Below are 17,351 nucleotides of genomic sequence, written 5' to 3' on the forward strand. Positions count from 1 at the left end.
GCCCTGGACAAAAAAAGCTTTAACACTTTAAAGACCCAACCAAATATTATCCTGAGCGGCACTAACGTTAGCGAAACACTCAAATCTGACGCAACTCATTGTGTTTCAATTGCCGGTAAGTCCTCCTTCTACTGCCAAGGCCAGCGACCAAGAGAGACTGCGCAGGCGGTTCCAGCGTTCACCGTCTCTGGAGTACCCGGCAAGCATAAGCCGGGCTCATGCCGGCCATCAGTTCCAATGCCACCGACGTAGGGCTTCGGAATGCTCGACCGTCTCCTCGCGCGCGCCGTCTCCCCAATGCGTCAGTTTCAATACCTTCGATCCTCCCGATTTCAGCCTTCCTTCCACAGAGGGTCTTGAAAGTGTGGCCTTAATGTTTGATGCGATCGCCCGGGACAGCGATAGAAGCCTCGACACGCCCCTCACGGCCAATGAGGACAAGATCCGGCAAGCCGCCCGGTATCAGGATGGCCTTGCAGGCGGGCCGCAGATGCCATTGAAGGCTGCGACGCTGCGAAAGGCGGGCAGAGGTCGTGCGAGCAGTAGGTCCACGAGGAGCCCGTGAAGCCACGATGAGAGTAAATACAGACAGTCTGCAACCACCCGTACCACGAGGTCGCCGGCGTCCAATGACGAGGATATCACGATCCTAGTGAAGGGCAGCACGCGTGAGGCACGCAAGCAGCACGAGAGCGGCACGAGGAGAAGGAGCGGAGCAAAAGTGAGCCTTTCAGGAGATAACACGCCTACACAAGCGCTTCGACACACTCCAGACGAAATTCATGCCAAGAGCAGCAGCACATCGGTTCAGAGCCAGCACAGGCTACTTCTTGGACTGGTGCGCGTCTGCCCAACTCAACATCGGCACACGGCACCTCCCTGCCCTCGTTCACTATTCCAGAGCCCACGAGACATCCAAATCTGCCTTCTTGGACAGCTTCAAGACTTTGTTTCAGGTCGTTCTCAATCCAGCGGGGCTCGATTCTGCAGTCCTGGACGTTCAGGCCAACTACAAATACATCAGCCATCGGCGGCGCTTTACCCCTTTTAGCGGATACTGCACCTTGTTGCGCGACACAGCAGCGAAACCAGTCATCGTGTACGACGCCGCCAAGCGCCGCGGCTGGTTGATGCCCATGCTGAGTGTACTCTCACACGTGGCACATGCCTATGTTCTTGATTCCGTCGATGGCCCTACAAATGATGATGCACTTTACGTTGACGGACACGCAGCCGCGACGGAACTGATTACCGTTCTCGAACCTCTAGGCGAACAGCCTGTTCTCAGCCATACCAACGGAATAACCTCCGCAGCAGCAGACCATGTCCTATTCTTCCGTCAGCTACTCCTCAGCCTGTTGAACTCGGGGACGTTGCAACGGCGCCGGACCGTGGCGCTTGTATGAAGACCGTGGAGCTTTCCCCTGCAAGCCATGCGTGGTTCCCAGTCGCAACGCCGCTGACACGGTCATCATCTGCGCCAGCATTGGCAAACTGATCACGCCATCCGCCTCGGCCACACCGCGCTACTGCAGACAATGCGACGTGCTCCCGGAAGACTCGGATTACTTGGCCGCCACGGTGCCGTGCCTTGACCGGATCGCGCACCGGAGAGGATCCGAGTTGCCGCTTGCACCGATCGTCGATAACAACTCGTCCACCAACCACGTGGTTATACGCCCGGGAGAAAAATGGAACCATATCCGGATATCTGACGACAGCTTCTGGGAGCTGCGGGGCGACCCTTTCGCCGTTTGCCGACACGCCGGAGCGGGGGGAAAGACGTGCCGGGAGCGTGAGGACTTGATAGTGTGTGTCATGTCCCGCAGCGCTTTTGACACGGTCGTTCGCGAGATGAAAGTACTCGACAAGGTCAAGGAAAAGGGGCCGGTAGTGGCGCTGACGTGTCTGGAGCAGTCGATCCCGCCGTTCGGGGCACCGGTGTTCGGGCGGTAGTCCTCAGCCCGTTCCGAGTTATGCAGCGAAATTAAGTTCACAAGTGGGCCGGGCGCGCACATCCGAATATCACGAAGAGGCAAGAATCCTGAAGCCTCTGACAGAGTTCAAGGGAGGCAAGGGGGAGAGGTCATTGAATGGAAGGACGGGGAAAACCGTGATATCCGGCATTTTTCGAGAGAGAAAAGACAGTAAGACTGGAGCCTGGATGCGTGTGGTCAAGGGATGACGGAGGATGAACATCGACCGTGGACGTGCTTTTGACTATGTTGATTCTGAATCTGTGCCGTCAACGATACGGTCTAGCCCTAGTTGGTTTCAACCCGCTGGGATTGCCACGGTATAGGCTGCTCCTCTTTCTATCTCTGCGTTCGCATGACCGAGTATGCCAAAACCAGTGGCAAGCGGATTATCCAGCTTCTTATCATGGAATCTCAAAGAAAGCCGTAGCCAAGAGGACAGCGAGAACTCAGGTGAACGTCGTAGGATTTCGTTTCGAATCTGTCGACTTAAATGCAGACCAGACGGGGTCAAAGCGAGTGTAGGGTACATCGGGCGCAGGTGGTTTGATCTGGAGGATTGGGTAGCCGGGTGATGCTTCCTATTCAGGTACTGGCGATAGTAAAGGATACCTTAACTGATCAAACGTCGACGGTTTATGTAATCACTGTACTGGAGCTGGCTCAAAACGTTCATTCGAGAAATATTGAGATGCTCAGGTCAGTCGAGCAAGCACCGGCTCGTCGACCTTCGGCAAGGGAGAGATTACTACTAAGAAACAGGTATACAAGGCATGAATCATTGCCTGGTTGCATGCCTGGCTAATACAACTTAAAACTCGCGCACAAGCACCCACTAATGTCATCCATATCGCCAAGGCTCCTCCCAGCGAGGGCGGTATCATCATAGGCCAAATCACTACTGCCCAGGGATAGCCTTTTCGAGCCTCTCTTGTGTTTGATTGCTAGCTACGCCTGCCCTACAGGTACTGTACTTCTGATGTGCCGTAAAGGTTAAGGCAAACTCCGCCCCTGCCTCGTGGCCTGTCCCACCTCTGACTGCGTCGCGTCCTCCGCATATCGCTTGTACGCCTCAATATACTTGTCTTCCTCACTCCACGTCGCTTTGACGCTCTCCCTTTCCACTACCGCATCAAACCAACGGTCCCACCTCGCCCACACCTCCTCATCCTCGCCCCGCTCACCCTTTTTCGGGATGCCCACTCCCCCAAGTTTATAATATTCAATCAAAAACAACCTCTTCGCCCATGGCGCAAGCATGACATCCACGAGACTGAACCTCTCCCCCAGGAACCACGGGCCGTCCTGGCCACTCCGGGAATCCAGCATCTCCTTGGCGAAATCCTTTAACCCCTTTAAAAATCCCTCCCTCGCCTCTTCGATCGAGTACCCCTTATCCGGCGTGTGCTGCAAAAGCCGATAGAAACCCGGCACGACCCTCGTCACGACGTGATTCACCCACAACCTGCACCTCGCGCGCTGATACACCTCCTCCTCCCCGTCCCCGGCGGGCAACAGCCGCGAGCCATACCTGGCCTCATCAGCGTACGCCTCGTCGAGATACTCGCAAATGACGGTGCTCTCGTACAGCGCCCTCTGCTTTCTATTCCCGCCGGCGGTGCCCGCGGAGGGTGAGTCGATAGATAGGGTGGGGACCAGTCCACGGGGATTCAAGTCGAGAAAGTGTTTCTCCTTTTTGTAAGGGTTTATCTCAATGTACTGGTGGGGAATATTCTTCTCGACGAGCACGATCCAGGCGCGCTGGACAAACGGGCAGAACCAGCCGCCGTAGAGCTTGAGCGGGTGGTCCCTGGAGTGTGATTCGGCCAATCGGGCAGCGGCGCCGGTGGGGGTCGGGAGGAGGGAGGTGTCGATTTGAGCCATGTTGGTTGCTGCTGCTGCTCTTGTGTTTGAGCACTTAGGTGCCGTCAAATTGGTTGTTGATGTGAGGTGATGTTGTGAGGGGTCGGTCAAATGTTCATGCCGACGTGACGCAGACCACTTTCGATGGCCCCACACATCCCGTCCCTTCACAGAGAGTGCGGAGGGACACGAGGTTATACCAACATGCCCATGCAAACCCACTTGTACTTCCAGCAATCCAAGGCATATGTGGCTAGTACCAATACGCTACGATTATATGTACATCTAGGCTCGCTGTCTCCAAGGCCAAGGCAATCCGTTACGGAAGTATGGTACACCTCATCACGTTGGACCCTGTGGCCAGGCATTCTCAAGCGCACCTGTTACCCCTCACCCGTACCAACGCACGCTAGTATTCGTGGTGTCCGTCGTCATGGTATCCCTCCCATGGTAAGCCGGCTTTGGGGGCTCAGGCACTCGTCCGCCGTGCATCAATCTCGGCATCGCCGCCGTGGACGGCGTCTCCGGCGTAGGCGGCATCTCGGGCCCATTCGGCTGCGTTGGCGTCTTGACTTCATGCAACCAGTCCATGACCGGCTCTTTGGGTGATCCTGGTGTTTGAGGGCGCTGCAGCGCCGCATAGGCTTTCTCGTCCATAAAGACGGCGGCCTCCTCGTGTTGCTGCTGCGAAAGCTGAGGAGTTGGTTTGGGCACGGCGGGAGCATACGCGCCTTCCATGTCGTTACTTCCTTTGTCGGTTGCGTAGGCAGCTCTCATGAGGTCGTCCATGATTTGTGTGTTGGTCTTGGCCTGATTCTTACCGCCCACTTCGCCGGGAAGGGGCCCAGTGACGGAGGGAGCGTGGGAAGAGGGAGCGTGGGACTCGTCGTCATCGTTCAGGCGGAATCGGGTTTGGGGGAAGAATGGGAAACCGCCGTCACGGCGACGCTTACGCCAGATGATGGCGGCACCGACGAGAAGGCCGGCGAAGGCTGCCTACATGTTAGCGGAAGGCTTGACAAGGGCAGCTGACCAGGAGACATACCCAGAGCCCCGAGCACTATTCCCGCCAGTGCAGCTGAGCTTAGTTTGCTCTGCATCTCGGTGCCAACGCTGACGGAGTCACTGGCTTGCTCGTTGGCTTCGCGGCCAGGATCAAGCACGCCTTCTTCAAACTGCGCGCCCCCAGCCACTGGGACGGTGGGCGAAGGCGTTGCGGTCCCAGCCAAGGAGCTTACAAGGTTATCGAGACTGGTGGTGGTGGCCGTTGCAGACACCGATGTTATCGAAGGAGCCGCCGAACTCTGTGTGATGGTAGATGATGGTGGAGGTGGCCTCCCTTTGTTTGGATGACCGTCCGGTCGATGGCCAGGCTCATCTTCATTGGACTCAACGCCGTCAGACTCGGACTCGAATCCCGAATCATCCACCTCACCGGGTTCAGCCGCCCCCAGTGTCACGCCTGTAGCCACGTCTGCGCCTGCGGTGGCGGTGGGCTTAGGCAGGGGAATGACCCCCTTTCCTGTCCCAAGTCGGACAGGCATGGAAGCCAGAAGGGGACGGACGGTCGTGGTGGGTTCAGTGCCGGATTCATCATCAGATGTGTCGACGGAATCAACGGACTCATCGCCAGAGCTATCGGCGTCGTTTGCGGCATCGCCGTCGTCGTCGTCTTCTTGGCGCCGAGTGAGGCGTGTAGCCCGCCTCCTAAGGCCTCTCATCTGGAGCCAAGCATGGTTGCGGCGGCGAGCTGTTGGACCCGACAGTCCCATGATGTAGTCTTAGGTAAATGTTGTTTTCTTATCTCGCCCCTCGATGTCTCAACCTCGTGGGAAAAGAGGCTCTTGTATATCACGAACGCAACCTTGGCCCGTTCGTTCTTGTTTGATCAACAAACGCAGTTACGCAGTTACAATAGAAGCGAGAAAACCAAGAGACAAGCGCCGCGCCAAACGCCGAGACTGCAGGCCAGCTGCCCTTCCCTAACCGAGTAACCGTGAAATGGGGGAAGAAACAAGAGAGACAAGAGATCAAACAAAGCGGCACCAAGGAGAGAAATAATAAGTCATGGGCTGTCGGCCGCCGGCGTCTCTTCGGGGCGGTGCAACGCCAGAGCAAGATCTGTCAACCTCAACGCCGATTTCCCCTGGGTCCCTTGCATCTGCAAGCACCGCCACCATCCATGGCAGGGCAGGCATTCCGTGTCGAAGAGTAGCCGGCTGCAGCTCTGCTCAGGGCACAAAGGCCAATGGCGTTCCCGACCGGATTTACGGTGCAGGATCTGTCCCAGACTGGCAGACACAGCTGTGTCAAATAGGGTCGAAGGTGAGACGCATGCTCGCTGCCAAGACAAAGCGTCGTCGCTTGTCCATGACCGCAGACAGGGGATCGATCTCCCGAACCTGCAATGGAAGTGAAGCGTGTCGATCAGACTGGGATCGGTGCCAGATGTGGGGAAGGGGAAAAAACCGAAACTACGGATTCGTAATTGTACACTACAGCAGCCCTGTGGGGTTTTCGGGGCTGTCTTCTCTGATTAGCCGGCTGCGCTGCCCCTTCCGCGCGGCGCCTTCCGGTTGCAAACGTCAATGGGTCGGCATTGGATAAGCACGCGGCCACTTGCTCAAAGAAATTGTTGACGGGAAACATTCACCGCAGCGTGATACCCCACGACTTCTTGTATAGTCCATCATTTTCTCTATAGATAACCAGATGGAGTACGACAATCATCTTCATAATTAGTAACTCATTTCTCAAGACTGGCGTGGCGAAGGCTAGCCTCAACGGCCTCCCTAACGCTTGCGACAGAGACTCGGCGTGGACGTGCAAGTCGTGTCGACCACATCTCGCCGGCAAGGCTGGCCGAACCGATGGAACGCTCCAGCTGCCTTTCAAACACTCAACCCCACCAGTCTACCCAAGATACGTTAAACACGCCTGGTAACGAACAGCCCTGGAGGCTTGAAGCCGGCGTCTCAGTTGGCGCCGACACGGGTGGCAGACACTCTCACTCCGTGGCCCTGACCCGCAAGCCAACGGTGCGCGCCTTGGCATCCATCGTTGAGCACCTTCTTACCAGGGGTGGTCGAAACGGCTCTAGGCTGTCAATCTCGCCATTGCCGAGTTTCTTCCTGCGACCACGTAAAGGCCGTCGTAGGATCGCTGATCAACCCAGTTGACAAGCGAGCCCCACAGTGAGCGAAAGACTTGAGTCTACCGCCAGCGAGTTCGGACGATCGTTGAACATATGGATGAGCAAAACATGGTCAGCAGCAGATCCTACCAACAGCTGATGCAATCTGCAAAGCTTCCTTTCTCATCCAAGACAGCTGAGATCCCGCACTGGGGACCCGGATGGTGAGGAACAGTGTGGTTCTGACCAGTGTCAGACGGGTAGAGTCGTTGGGCAGAGTGTGCAGCTGATCCAGGTTGGAATTTTCCCACTCCCCAGCACAACATCGTCATCCCAGGCTGCGCGTCCCAGCAGGCACTATAGCCCTCCGTCAACCAGTACAGGTCTTGTTGTCAAGCTTTGAGGACCAACCCATCAGGGATGCAAACGGGCCGAACTTTCGCTAGGCCACCCTATCCCTCGACGAAACGCTGGCTTGAGATTAACTGTCAACGCCGAGGTTGTGCAGTTACTGTCAAGGTTCGGCACCAGAAGCGAGCACACAGCATATTTCACAAGTCATCGTTCATAGGTGGCATCTGGCGTTTCTGTCTTGGCTGTGTTTAGGACGAGGAACAAAAGCCTTCTTTTTCCATCATGGTGTTGCCAGCGATCTTATCTTGCTCGTTTTACCCACCCCTAAAAGGCTTCCTTGATCCACTTGTTGATACTTGGCCGTACGCAACAGACTCGTATCTTACCACCCATTTTCTTCCTTTGGTTCACTCAAGTGGGCCGATCTCGGCAAATACCCTGCAACTATACAGCAACTCCCTCGTCGTCGTCGCCCAGTCCTCTCAGTCCTCGACCTGCGGCCACCGAACGGGACTGGACAGGTCGTCAGGCCCATAGCACAACAACAACAAAGGCAGCCGCCACTAGTCATACCACCCCGGATCGAGGGAGGGCAAGGAGATCGAGGTGCAGTAGCAGGGCGAGTTTGGTCAACCTATCGAACTACGTTGCAGCAGCATCAGCAGCGATACTGTTTTTCCTTCTGGTGTCAGCCCTGGTCGTCAGCAGGTTAAGCCTGTTTCTCATAAACTGAGCGCTGCAAGCCTCGGCGTCTTCGATGTCCTGATCCGAGAACCAGGGGCCGTCAGCTGAGAGTTGAACGAAGACACAAACCCTGCGGCCACTGCAGCGTACTGGTCGACTCGAGCCGGTATTTACATTGTTGGGCTAAGCGGAGGCGCTGCGGTTGTTCAGGGCTTGACACTGCAGTGTATCTATTGGGTACACTGAACACGATACTTGATAGTGCGAAGGTGGTTACGCTGCTGCGCCGCGGAGCCCGTCAAGAGACCGAATCAAGGCCTTGTATCGCCAGTTGGTTACCATCCTGGAGTTTGGTCAGCTCGTTTGTACGGTGTTTGGGATGATTCCTGTTCCCGCTTCTACGCGTCTGAATGTTGCGTAACGTTCGAGAAGAAAGAGGGGGAAATGTAAAAAGAGGAGCAAAAGCAACAGTCCCCTCGACCGGAATCGAGCCGGTGACCTTTCGGTATCAATAATTCCTTTACAGCCGAACGTGATAGCCAACTACACCACAAGGGGATTTGTTTTGTGAATCAACAAATTTGGGGCTTGCACATATGGTGGAGTCAGCTGTGGGTGGTAGAGCGGGTGGGGATAGGGCAGACTTAAGACAGCCCGATGGCCGACACAGAGGGTGGAAATCTGTCTGCAACGGACAATGTTTAGGCAGAAAAAAGCTAGACACATCATGGACATTGACGTGATGGTAGGAACAAAAGTAAACTTGTGTTGATCGGGGCCACCCGGGGATCGAACCCGGGACCTCTCGCAATATTGCTTTGGGTTAGAGCCCTAAGCGAGAATCATACCACTAGACCAGCGGCCCTTTTCAATTGTGAGGAACAGGCAAATGACAAAAAATACGTGTATACAAGCTTGCGTAAAAAGAGGTAAAGAATATCAGTAATGTACTGATGTATCTATACTACCTATCAGCCTAGCTAGCAATAATATCGCCTATATGATGAAGAATATAAATACTGATTCTAATAATAATGCTAAATATTATAAAAGGCTAACGTATATTCTCAGAGATTCCCTCATATTACTAAGTTACCCACTTTTTTATAATGCGAAACCTTTAATATCACGGCGATTGCGCCGTGCCTGCTAGGACCTGTTGGGCAGCCAACAGTTACATGCTCAAGTAAGCTTAGATCAACCAAATGGTATTGAACAGATTGAGGTATGAAAATGAGGCTTGAATTGGAGTCACGATTCCAGAGTGACCACACAAATGAAGGATCAAGATAGTGGGTTAGGGTGTCTCAGAATGTCCCTTTTTTGTTGGAACAGAAAATTGTCCTCTCTAATCCTCCCAGGGGAATTACCCCCCTTATATAGAGACAGTGTGCTATGATATGGCGTTTATGTCAGGAACTGCGTCATTGTGATGGATCTGTGTTGACTGAGAGTCTCGTATTGAACGTCAGTGCTCAGTCCGTGAATCTTGGTGCCAAGGAACCCACTCAGTTCAACAGGACCCACGGGTGGAACCCGGCATGTGGAAAGCACGGGCCCATGTGGGCTAAATATTCTGCACCTCGCTGCCGCGAGATCTGTTCGTAGCTCGAGGAGCCTACGTCTTGACAATCAAGCCTGCCCGTACCTGACGAAATAGAGCTTAGACTGTAGTTTAGCCCGAATACAATTGTCATTGGATTGTCCGCCTGTCCCGCCGTGACATTTAACTTATGCTTAACAAAAACTTTACCATTCAAATTGCCCTCTACTTTAAAAGAAGGCTAGAAAATCTTGGCTCCCTAAGCTCTTCAAAACGATGTGAATTGCCACGGGCAATGCCTATGCCAGGGTCAGGTTTGCATCCCATGTAGCTCAGTGTTGGAAGACCAACAGCCACGATTCCACGGTGATCACACAGATGATGGGAGCTTACAACAGTGGGTTTGAGATACTCGGAGCATCCCAGATGTTCTTAATTGAAGGTTGTTTCTTCTCTCACGTCTCCAGCGAAGGGGGAATCGCCCTAACCTCGTTGCCCAGCGCCCTGGTTACCCCTCACGTTGCCTGACGCTCAGTTGGGCAGCCATGCATCCAACAGCAGGGCACTTGCAGCTGAGCGTCCGAGTTTCCAGTGCCACGGCTTTCCAACAAGAACATCATGATGTCGGTGCAGGTAATTCGTGAGAAGACAAAAAGAATATAGTGGCACAAGTCAAGTCATGCTACCTGATCAATCATGATGCATCCGGCCGGCATTATGAACGGAGGCCATCTAGTTCGTCCGATTTCTGCCGCCTTGGGTCGTTCCCAGACTTTGTCCGGCGCTACCACTTGTCTTCTGGAGCCCGGCTCCTTTCGAGGGCTCGGGCATCGGAGCTGTCTTGTCTGCGCGACTGACACGGGTGGACTGGAAGGGGGTATTAGCCGGCGTGCATTGCCCTCTGGTGCTCATGAAGAATTGGTCATTCCGGTACCTGTTCTTGGCCGGCGCCATGAATAATATCGTGACCTGTCTCGGCAGCGCGGGCTTCTGCTCGTTCCGGCTTGGTAGACATGGCGACTGTCCTGTGAGCTTTGATATAGAGGGTTCAGACTCTCTAAGATGACGGTCTGTGATTGTCAAACGTTTTCGACGAGATGGTTGACTACGCTGGTTGTTTGTTGATGCCTCTTCTCCACGAGGAGAGCGCTGTTATAAGCCCATCACATATTCAGCTGACGTCATGCGACTCATTGCCGTTCCGCTCGTGAAACGTCATAACGGGTATGGGATCAACGACGGGCTAGTTGGTGATGGAATCGAGGGCCAGCGCCAAGCCGGTAAGTTTCCCGGACCCACCGACCAACGTCACGGGGATTCGGGAAGGGTGACAGGAGCCCCACGGCAACAACCACCCCAATATCAGCGGGCCGATCAGGAACAGCTATCAATAACTTCAGTTCGCCAAGGGTGGGTTTCTCAGGATGCGAGGTTTATTTCTCACCATCCTGATCATGCCTATTGTACTCTCGGCCATCTACCAAAGTAGGACAGCGCTCTCCCGCGCCTGGACATCGACATCCACAACATTGACCTTGCTGGCACCGCGACTCTCCTGGACCTCATCACTCAAAATGTCTACCTTCAACCACCCCGACTACCACATTCCCATCTCCCTCCCCACTGGGCTCTCCCAGTCTCAACTTCTCAACTTCACCCCCTTCACCGTAAGTTACACAGCTCAGTTGACTGACCCATCCATTCTCTTCAAGTTTCTACACTAACTGCTCCGTTACACAGTCGTGGCTCTCAACCTTGCAGACCTCCCTCAGCAACCAACACAGCCACCCCTCCCATCCTTTCCACACAGACCCCTACGCGCTTCACTCGATAACAATTCAGTCTTTCGACCTCTTCGGCCGCCCACCGCATTCCAGACTCGGCTTCCTCAAACTCACCTCGCACATCTCCAATTCCGCAGGCGAGACCCTTCCCGGCGCCGTCTGTACGTCGAATTTATGCTCTTTTTACCCCTTTGAACATGTCTCGGGAGTCACATAGTAGTCGACTTGTTTCCCAAAGCAGCACTGTTGCTCCCGAAATACTCCCGAGTCACGCTTAATACAGCCAAGCGATGACTGATACGGTTGGACAGTTCTGCGCGGCCCGTCGGTCGCGATGCTCGTTACGCTCATACCCGACGACATCCCTTCTCGCCCACAAGGAAGTTCAAAAGCAGATGGGCAGACGGACGAGGACGAGGAACGATACGTCCTGCTGACGGTGCAGCCGCGCATCGCGGCGGGCAGTCTGGCGTTTGTGGAACTGCCTGCGGGGATGGTGGACGAGGGCGGGACATTTGCGGGGCAGGCGGCGCGGGAGATTGAGGAGGAGCTGGGGATCGTGATCCCGGAGCGCGACCTGGTTTGCTTGAGCGATTTGGTCGAGCCGGTTGACGGTGGGGAGGGAGTGGAAGGAAGACAGCAAGCGGGGGAACTTCCCAGGGCGGTGTATCCGAGTGCCGGGGGGTGTGACGAGTATATCCCGATCTATATGCATGAAAGAAGGGTTCCGCGGGCGCAACTTGGGAAGTGGACCGGGAAGTTGACGGGCCTGAGGGAGCATGGGGAGAAGATTACGTTGAAGTTGGTGAGGATGAGGGATCTGTGGAAGGAGGGCGCGAGAGACGCCAAGTGTCTTGCTGCCGTGGCACTGTGGGAAAGACTGAGAAGGGAAGGCAAGATCTAGTAGACTGTGGTCTATGGTATGTTCTATCTCCCCGCGTTGTTTGCTCTAACTCAAGGCGAATGCATCGCTGCGGGACGTCTGACAGTTCAGAGCTTGAATTTCTTGGCGATCTCAATCCCCTCGGCGAGGTTGGCTATCCGCGCGTCGATGGCATAGCCCTCCGCTTCTAGCCTGAAACACTCCTCCCACAAATCAGCCAGCTTGACGAGAAACACCTCGATGAACTCGTTCTCTTCTAACTGAGGCTTGAGGTTCTGATTCTCAGGCAGGCTCATGTCGACACTGACGTGAACCATCCGGAGATTGGTGTTGCAGAAACCGGGGTCTGTTGACAGTTAGGACGACGGGGTAGCAGGGTCATAAAAGGGGGCACAGGCCGTTAAACATGACGGGTGATGTTTCGAGGACTTGAGCGACGTAGCCCGTCTCTTCCCTGAGCTCTCGAATCGCCGCTTGCTCGGCCGTTTCGCCTTCGTCCACCAGCTACCAACAATATCAGCTGCGAATTTCTTAAATGTCTAGAGGGGTTTCGGGAGCAAAATGCGCTGTCTCGGGAGCAGGATGCTCATGAAACAACCATAAAGGAGTATAAACAGACCACGAACAACGAAATTGTTGCTTACACCGGCGGGCAGCTCGATGCAGATCTTGTCTACTGGCGGCCGGTATTGCTTCTGGAGGACGATCTCGGGGCCTTCAACGGATCGTCGGCTTTCGCGGCCTGTGGAAAGAAGGCAACTGGGGCGTACCTGTGTCCTTCTCGAGTATGGCGACAATGCCTACGCCATCAATGTCGCAGTTCTTCGGCCGGGTGGTCCGTTCGGCCGACTCCCATGTTCGCTTTACGCCATTGGGGTCTCGGTATATCTTCCTTGACGGCTGTCAGGTCTGGTTCCAAACTCTCCTTAGGTATACGACTCAAGAGCCCAAACCCAAACTTACTTGACCAGCTTCGTCCACACCGCCTCGCTCTGGGGCTATACACAGGCAGTTGGTTCCGATCGATTAGACACTCAAAAATACTTGGAACCAGACTGGGACATGAAACTCACGAGGGGCTCGGTGGATATAACTCTGGCTTCTCCTTCTGACATAGTTGCATAGACGCGGTATTCGGTCAACAAGGTAGCATCGTTTGCTAGGTGTAAGTGACCTTTTTTTGTTTTGTATCTGTTTTCAAGGACCCTCGTGCATATTGCGGTTGAACATGGCTAGCAGCGCTTCCCCCTGTGGGTGGGTCCGGGATTTTTCATCCAGTGATTTTCGGGTTCCCATCACGGTTCGCCAGCTCAACGTTCATGCAGTTTCTCCTGCCTGATGAGCTGGCTGTTCTGCTGAGCTGTCAACGCTCTATAATTGTCGGCGTCTCGAAAACTTCGAACTCCTATTCGCATCTTTCTGTCATAGCTTCCAGTTGATGGCATCCGGTAGGAGCCGCTCGACTTCGACTATAAAGGCAGAAGATATGTCGGGACATTCGGACGGAGTTGGCTACAGCCGGCGACGAGAGGCAACGCGAACTCGGCTGATCCTGACATGGCTGGCCACGTGCCTTCGTTTCTTGGACTTTTGAAGACGACATGATCCGGCAACTCTATCCTGTTTTACTTCTTCAACTTCCGTTAAGGTTACTCTAAAACGAGATATGTCTATTCTGTTTATCTGAAATGATCCATCGTGGGCTTCGATTAGGCTTCCAGGTTCTGCCTTGAAATCATCAAGTGAAGGGTTATGAAGCTGTACCTCGAGGATAACGTGTTGTTGCACCCTGATTTCGAGAGATTTCGGTTCAAAAACGCCTCCATCAGGTCTGCTGACCACCACACAGCATACCATATTCCGGCAGCCGCATTCGTCCCAACACAAGCGCATGGCGCTGCTTCATCCTTAAAATCAGCATATGGCCATTAGTTTATGCGGGGACTTTAATGGACTCCGAGGCTCAAGACCTGTCCATGCGACGTCACCACGCATTGGCAGGGTTTCCAGTTGAGTAAAACCGCGCCGCATGACAGCGCGACAGAAGCAGTCTCCAGGGCTCAATCTCAGACTCGTGAAAACTTGAAACAGCTGCGTCAATGGCCGGTTTTTGCAATTCGGAACTTCCGCCTGCCCTTCTTGGCGTAGCAGCGGCTCGTTTTATCAGCCAGAGTTACCGATCCCTGGCGACACAATACCAGACTGTGCTTTATCAGGGCACCGCTTACGTGGGCCCAACACTCATTTCAGTCATACCTAACTACCCTCGCTTCCTCATCAACAACTCATCTCCCTCAATTTCGCTCGTTGATTGCTTTCACGCTTTTGATCATTCAGAGACCTAGCTACTTTCCCTGCCCGACGTGAAAGCAGCACCAATAATTAAAGCTCTGGGACCGGCGCAACGATGACCGAGTCCCGCGGCCGCTCCATCGAGCGGATCGACGCTGCACTGGACCCCGACACGGAGCGGACTCCGCTGCTTGCCGGCACACCCACCCCAACAACCACGATCTCAACCCCATCACCATATTTCGACGACACCATCAACGACGCCAGTGAAGATGAATCTCCACCCGTCGCCCTCCTCCGTCCCCGCGTCATCATCATATCCCTGGTCTTAATCTTCCTCATCGAACTGGGAATCGGCATGATCATTCCCCCACTCAACGCCGTCATGGAAAGCATCATCTGCAGGCGGATGCATCCGGAGGTGTTCTCGCCTCCCCCGCTCGTCCCCGAACTGCCGTCCGCCAATGTTACGATGGTTGGGAAGATACGGCACTTTGCCGGCGGCCTGATCCTCGCCGACGACCCGGCTTGCAAAGGCCCCGATGTGCAAGGCTATCTGGCCATGCTGCGCGGGTGGGCCAACACGTTTGAGAGCATCCCCGGTATCGTTGGGGCTGTGCCGTATGGGATTCTGTCGGACCGCTGGGGCCGGAGGCCGTTGATGGGGCTGTCGCTGGCTGGGATCGTCTTGTCTTACGTGTTTACTTATGCCGTTTGTAAGTTCCCCTTTTCTACCCGTGGCATGGGTTTGGAAATTGATTAATGGTGCAGTGTACTTCTCGGATGTGGTGCCATTGTGGGTGACGTGGTTCTCCGCGGCATTTCAGCTGTATGTACCTCCTTTCAGCTCCTTGTGTTAGGCAAAACCAAGCCGTGGTTGCTGATGCTGCGCAGGATCGGCGGCGGGGGAGCGATTGTTATAGCCATGTTTTACACCACTATTGCCGATGTTGTGCCCTCGGATGAGCGCGCGACCGTCTTTTTCCAGCTCGGCGCCGTGTTCCTCGCCTCGCAGATGGTCGCTGGACCTCTCGGAGGCGCCATGCTGGTTTGGAACCCCTGGATTCCGCTGCTCGTCGCCCTCGCTGTTCTAATTGTCACCAATACTGCGGTTTTGGCGTTTCCCGAGACAGTCCATGTGCATGATCGGAAGCGGCCGGAAGAGGAGCAATCGAGCAACGAGACCGGCACGATAAACTCGGACAATTTATGGCAAAAAGCACGTACCGGCCTCGCTGAGGTGTGGGATTTCATTCTCGGCAACACAAGCCTGGCTGTTCTTATGCTATCGCTAGTTTTCGTCATCTTGGGCAGGTTTGCCGGAGAGCTGTTGCTGCAGTATGCCACGGACCGATACGGCTGGGGCTGGAGCGTGGCCTCGATGGTCGTGACGATACGCAACGCGGCGAGCCTGGTGACGCTCCTTTCCTTGCTGCCGGTGGCCAGCTGGTTCTGTGTCCACCGCCTGGGCATGGCTGGTGTGGCCAAGGATCTCTGGCTCTCGCGATGGTCAGGCATTTTTTGTATCGTGGGAAACTTGATCGTTGCAGGGGCAGTGAATGGGACGCTCTTCTCGATTGGGCTCCTCTGGCTCGCCCTTGGATCGGGCATGACGTCGCTGATCAGGTCCCTCATCAACGCGCAAGTCGAGGAGCATCACGTCGGCACGGTCAACACACTGATTGGATTCATGGAGATGGTCGGAATGACTACGGCTAGCCCTCTTCTGGCGAAGAGTCTCAGCGTTGGGTTAAACCTCGGCGGGGCTTGGATCGGTCTGCCGTTTGTCACGACCGCGCTGCTCTTCTTGATTTCGACGACCATGCTGTGGACGTTCAGGTTGCCGAACGGGCAACAGGCATTTGTCCATTCTTCATGCTGATTGTCCCGCACTTGGGCGGCATGGCAGATCTATGCCAACAAAGAGACGTGGTGGGCGCAGTAGCCATGATCTTTTCCCCATCATTTGGCGATGACGGTGGCGGCTTTGGGGTTGGCTTGGCCTCAGTGTTCGCCCCCCTTGACGCTACCGCAGGGATGGAAATCATGATTTACAGCTGTGTATGCATGTGGCTCTCGGATTATTCAGATTATCATAGCGCATGGAGTCCTGGTCGTATAGAGGGCGTTCTGGGCGAAGACAGTACACAACAAGGTGAGCTGAGTGTGTTGTACAAGTACAATCCATTACCTCCGTACAATACATCTGGTTCACCTCCAAAGATGTCTCGAGGTATCACAGGTCCGAGCGTACCAAAAACCCGGTTTTCGGTCCGCCAAAAACCGGCGGGTCCTCATTTTCCCCGCCAAATTCGGCTCCGTGCTTGCAGGTCATTTGCCTTGGTGGGCCTTCGATTTCTCGTGGAAAACCCAATACAAAACGCGCGCGGCCCGCAGAAAGAAATGGCGAAGTAGAAGGCCACGTGACTAGACTTTACGTGCGCAGACCTTCCAAAAGACGCGACGACGGCGAGAAATAACGTTACGCAGCGCAGAGAGCATCGGCACTCAAACACCACTGCTGTCCACGGTTACCACCCTAGGACAAACCCCTAATCATTCCTTTCTCGCCCGATGACTATGGCGGCCACTGCAATTGAGGATGCTCGCATACGCGAGGCAATGGAATATTATCTCCTAAACCTGGAGGGTACGGTGCCCCAAAACACAGTCAAAACCTACAAGCCTAAACAGCAAGAGTGGAAGGTCAGCTGGTCCCCTTCCTGGTACGACTCTTAATCCCATTTCTGATACTACGATAGGATTGGTGCCTCAAGCATTGGGACCCGATTCCTGAGGATTGGGCCGTTAGACAGTCGACCTGGCCGCTAGGGCGACC

General features: G+C 54.7%; 9 protein-coding genes and 2 non-coding genes across 11 annotated transcripts; 4 read left to right on the forward strand and 7 right to left on the reverse strand.

The window, feature by feature from the left end:
* Positions 1-46: 46 nt before the first annotated feature.
* Positions 47-1,956, forward strand: N657DRAFT_693798 (uncharacterized protein; the record flags this gene model as incomplete). The annotated part of the gene is made up of 4 exons (XM_062797243.1): positions 47-542; positions 654-721; positions 774-1,372; positions 1,449-1,956. Exons 1-4 carry the CDS (start codon positions 374-376, stop codon positions 1,954-1,956), a joined length of 1,344 nt encoding a protein of 447 aa, XP_062643095.1. The 5' UTR covers positions 47-373.
* Positions 1,957-2,720: 764 nt separating this feature from the next.
* N657DRAFT_260903 (glutathione S-transferase) lies at positions 2,721-4,020 on the reverse strand. Its single transcript, XM_062786488.1, has one exon. The coding sequence runs from the start codon at positions 3,858-3,860 to the stop codon at positions 2,970-2,972; it is 891 nt and encodes a 296-aa protein (XP_062643096.1). The 5' UTR covers positions 3,861-4,020; the 3' UTR covers positions 2,721-2,969.
* Position 4,021: 1 nt separating this feature from the next.
* On the reverse strand, positions 4,022-5,758 carry N657DRAFT_260911 (uncharacterized protein). The gene is made up of 2 exons (XM_062786489.1): positions 4,885-5,758; positions 4,022-4,831 (listed from the first exon to the last, which is right to left on the reverse strand). Exons 1-2 carry the CDS (start codon positions 5,609-5,611, stop codon positions 4,230-4,232), a joined length of 1,329 nt encoding a protein of 442 aa, XP_062643097.1. The 5' UTR covers positions 5,612-5,758; the 3' UTR covers positions 4,022-4,229.
* On the forward strand, positions 5,759-6,577 carry N657DRAFT_260900 (uncharacterized protein). The gene has a single exon (XM_062786487.1). The coding sequence runs from the start codon at positions 5,907-5,909 to the stop codon at positions 6,444-6,446; it is 540 nt and encodes a 179-aa protein (XP_062643098.1). The 5' UTR covers positions 5,759-5,906; the 3' UTR covers positions 6,447-6,577.
* Positions 6,578-8,481: 1,904 nt separating this feature from the next.
* N657DRAFT_t153 lies at positions 8,482-8,568 on the reverse strand. Its single transcript has one exon. It is a non-coding gene; the product is annotated as a tRNA-Tyr (tRNA).
* A 216-nt stretch (positions 8,569-8,784) lies between these two features.
* On the reverse strand, positions 8,785-8,875 carry N657DRAFT_t152. Its single transcript has one exon. It is a non-coding gene; the product is annotated as a tRNA-Pro (tRNA).
* A 366-nt stretch (positions 8,876-9,241) lies between these two features.
* On the reverse strand, positions 9,242-9,585 carry N657DRAFT_650290 (uncharacterized protein; the record flags this gene model as incomplete). The annotated part of the gene is made up of 1 exon (XM_062793906.1): positions 9,242-9,585. A coding segment is annotated over one exon (168 nt), but the record flags the coding sequence as incomplete, so codon positions are not given.
* Positions 9,586-10,285: 700 nt separating this feature from the next.
* On the reverse strand, positions 10,286-10,568 carry N657DRAFT_581882 (uncharacterized protein; the record flags this gene model as incomplete). The annotated part of the gene is made up of 2 exons (XM_062789572.1): positions 10,286-10,420; positions 10,488-10,568. 2 exons carry the CDS (start codon positions 10,566-10,568, stop codon positions 10,286-10,288), a joined length of 216 nt encoding a protein of 71 aa, XP_062643100.1.
* Positions 10,569-11,383: 815 nt separating this feature from the next.
* On the forward strand, positions 11,384-12,438 carry N657DRAFT_650293 (uncharacterized protein). The gene is made up of 2 exons (XM_062793907.1): positions 11,384-12,257; positions 12,334-12,438. Exon 1 carries the CDS (start codon positions 11,672-11,674, stop codon positions 12,239-12,241), a length of 570 nt encoding a protein of 189 aa, XP_062643101.1. The 5' UTR covers positions 11,384-11,671; the 3' UTR covers positions 12,242-12,257; positions 12,334-12,438.
* On the reverse strand, positions 12,328-13,335 carry N657DRAFT_659085 (uncharacterized protein; the record flags this gene model as incomplete). The annotated part of the gene is made up of 6 exons (XM_062794953.1): positions 12,328-12,566; positions 12,619-12,724; positions 12,865-12,935; positions 12,991-13,112; positions 13,184-13,218; positions 13,294-13,335. 6 exons carry the CDS (start codon positions 13,333-13,335, stop codon positions 12,328-12,330), a joined length of 615 nt encoding a protein of 204 aa, XP_062643102.1.
* Positions 13,336-14,135: 800 nt separating this feature from the next.
* N657DRAFT_650297 (MFS general substrate transporter) lies at positions 14,136-16,740 on the forward strand. Its single transcript, XM_062793908.1, has 3 exons — positions 14,136-15,228; positions 15,284-15,341; positions 15,407-16,740. Exons 1-3 carry the CDS (start codon positions 14,628-14,630, stop codon positions 16,392-16,394), a joined length of 1,647 nt encoding a protein of 548 aa, XP_062643103.1. The 5' UTR covers positions 14,136-14,627; the 3' UTR covers positions 16,395-16,740.
* Positions 16,741-17,351: the final 611 nt, after the last annotated feature.

Source organism: Parathielavia appendiculata, assembly GCF_033297405.1.
Source record: "Parathielavia appendiculata strain CBS 731.68 unplaced genomic scaffold N657scaffold_28, whole genome shotgun sequence".
NCBI classification, from domain to species: domain Eukaryota; kingdom Fungi; phylum Ascomycota; class Sordariomycetes; order Sordariales; family Chaetomiaceae; genus Parathielavia; species Parathielavia appendiculata.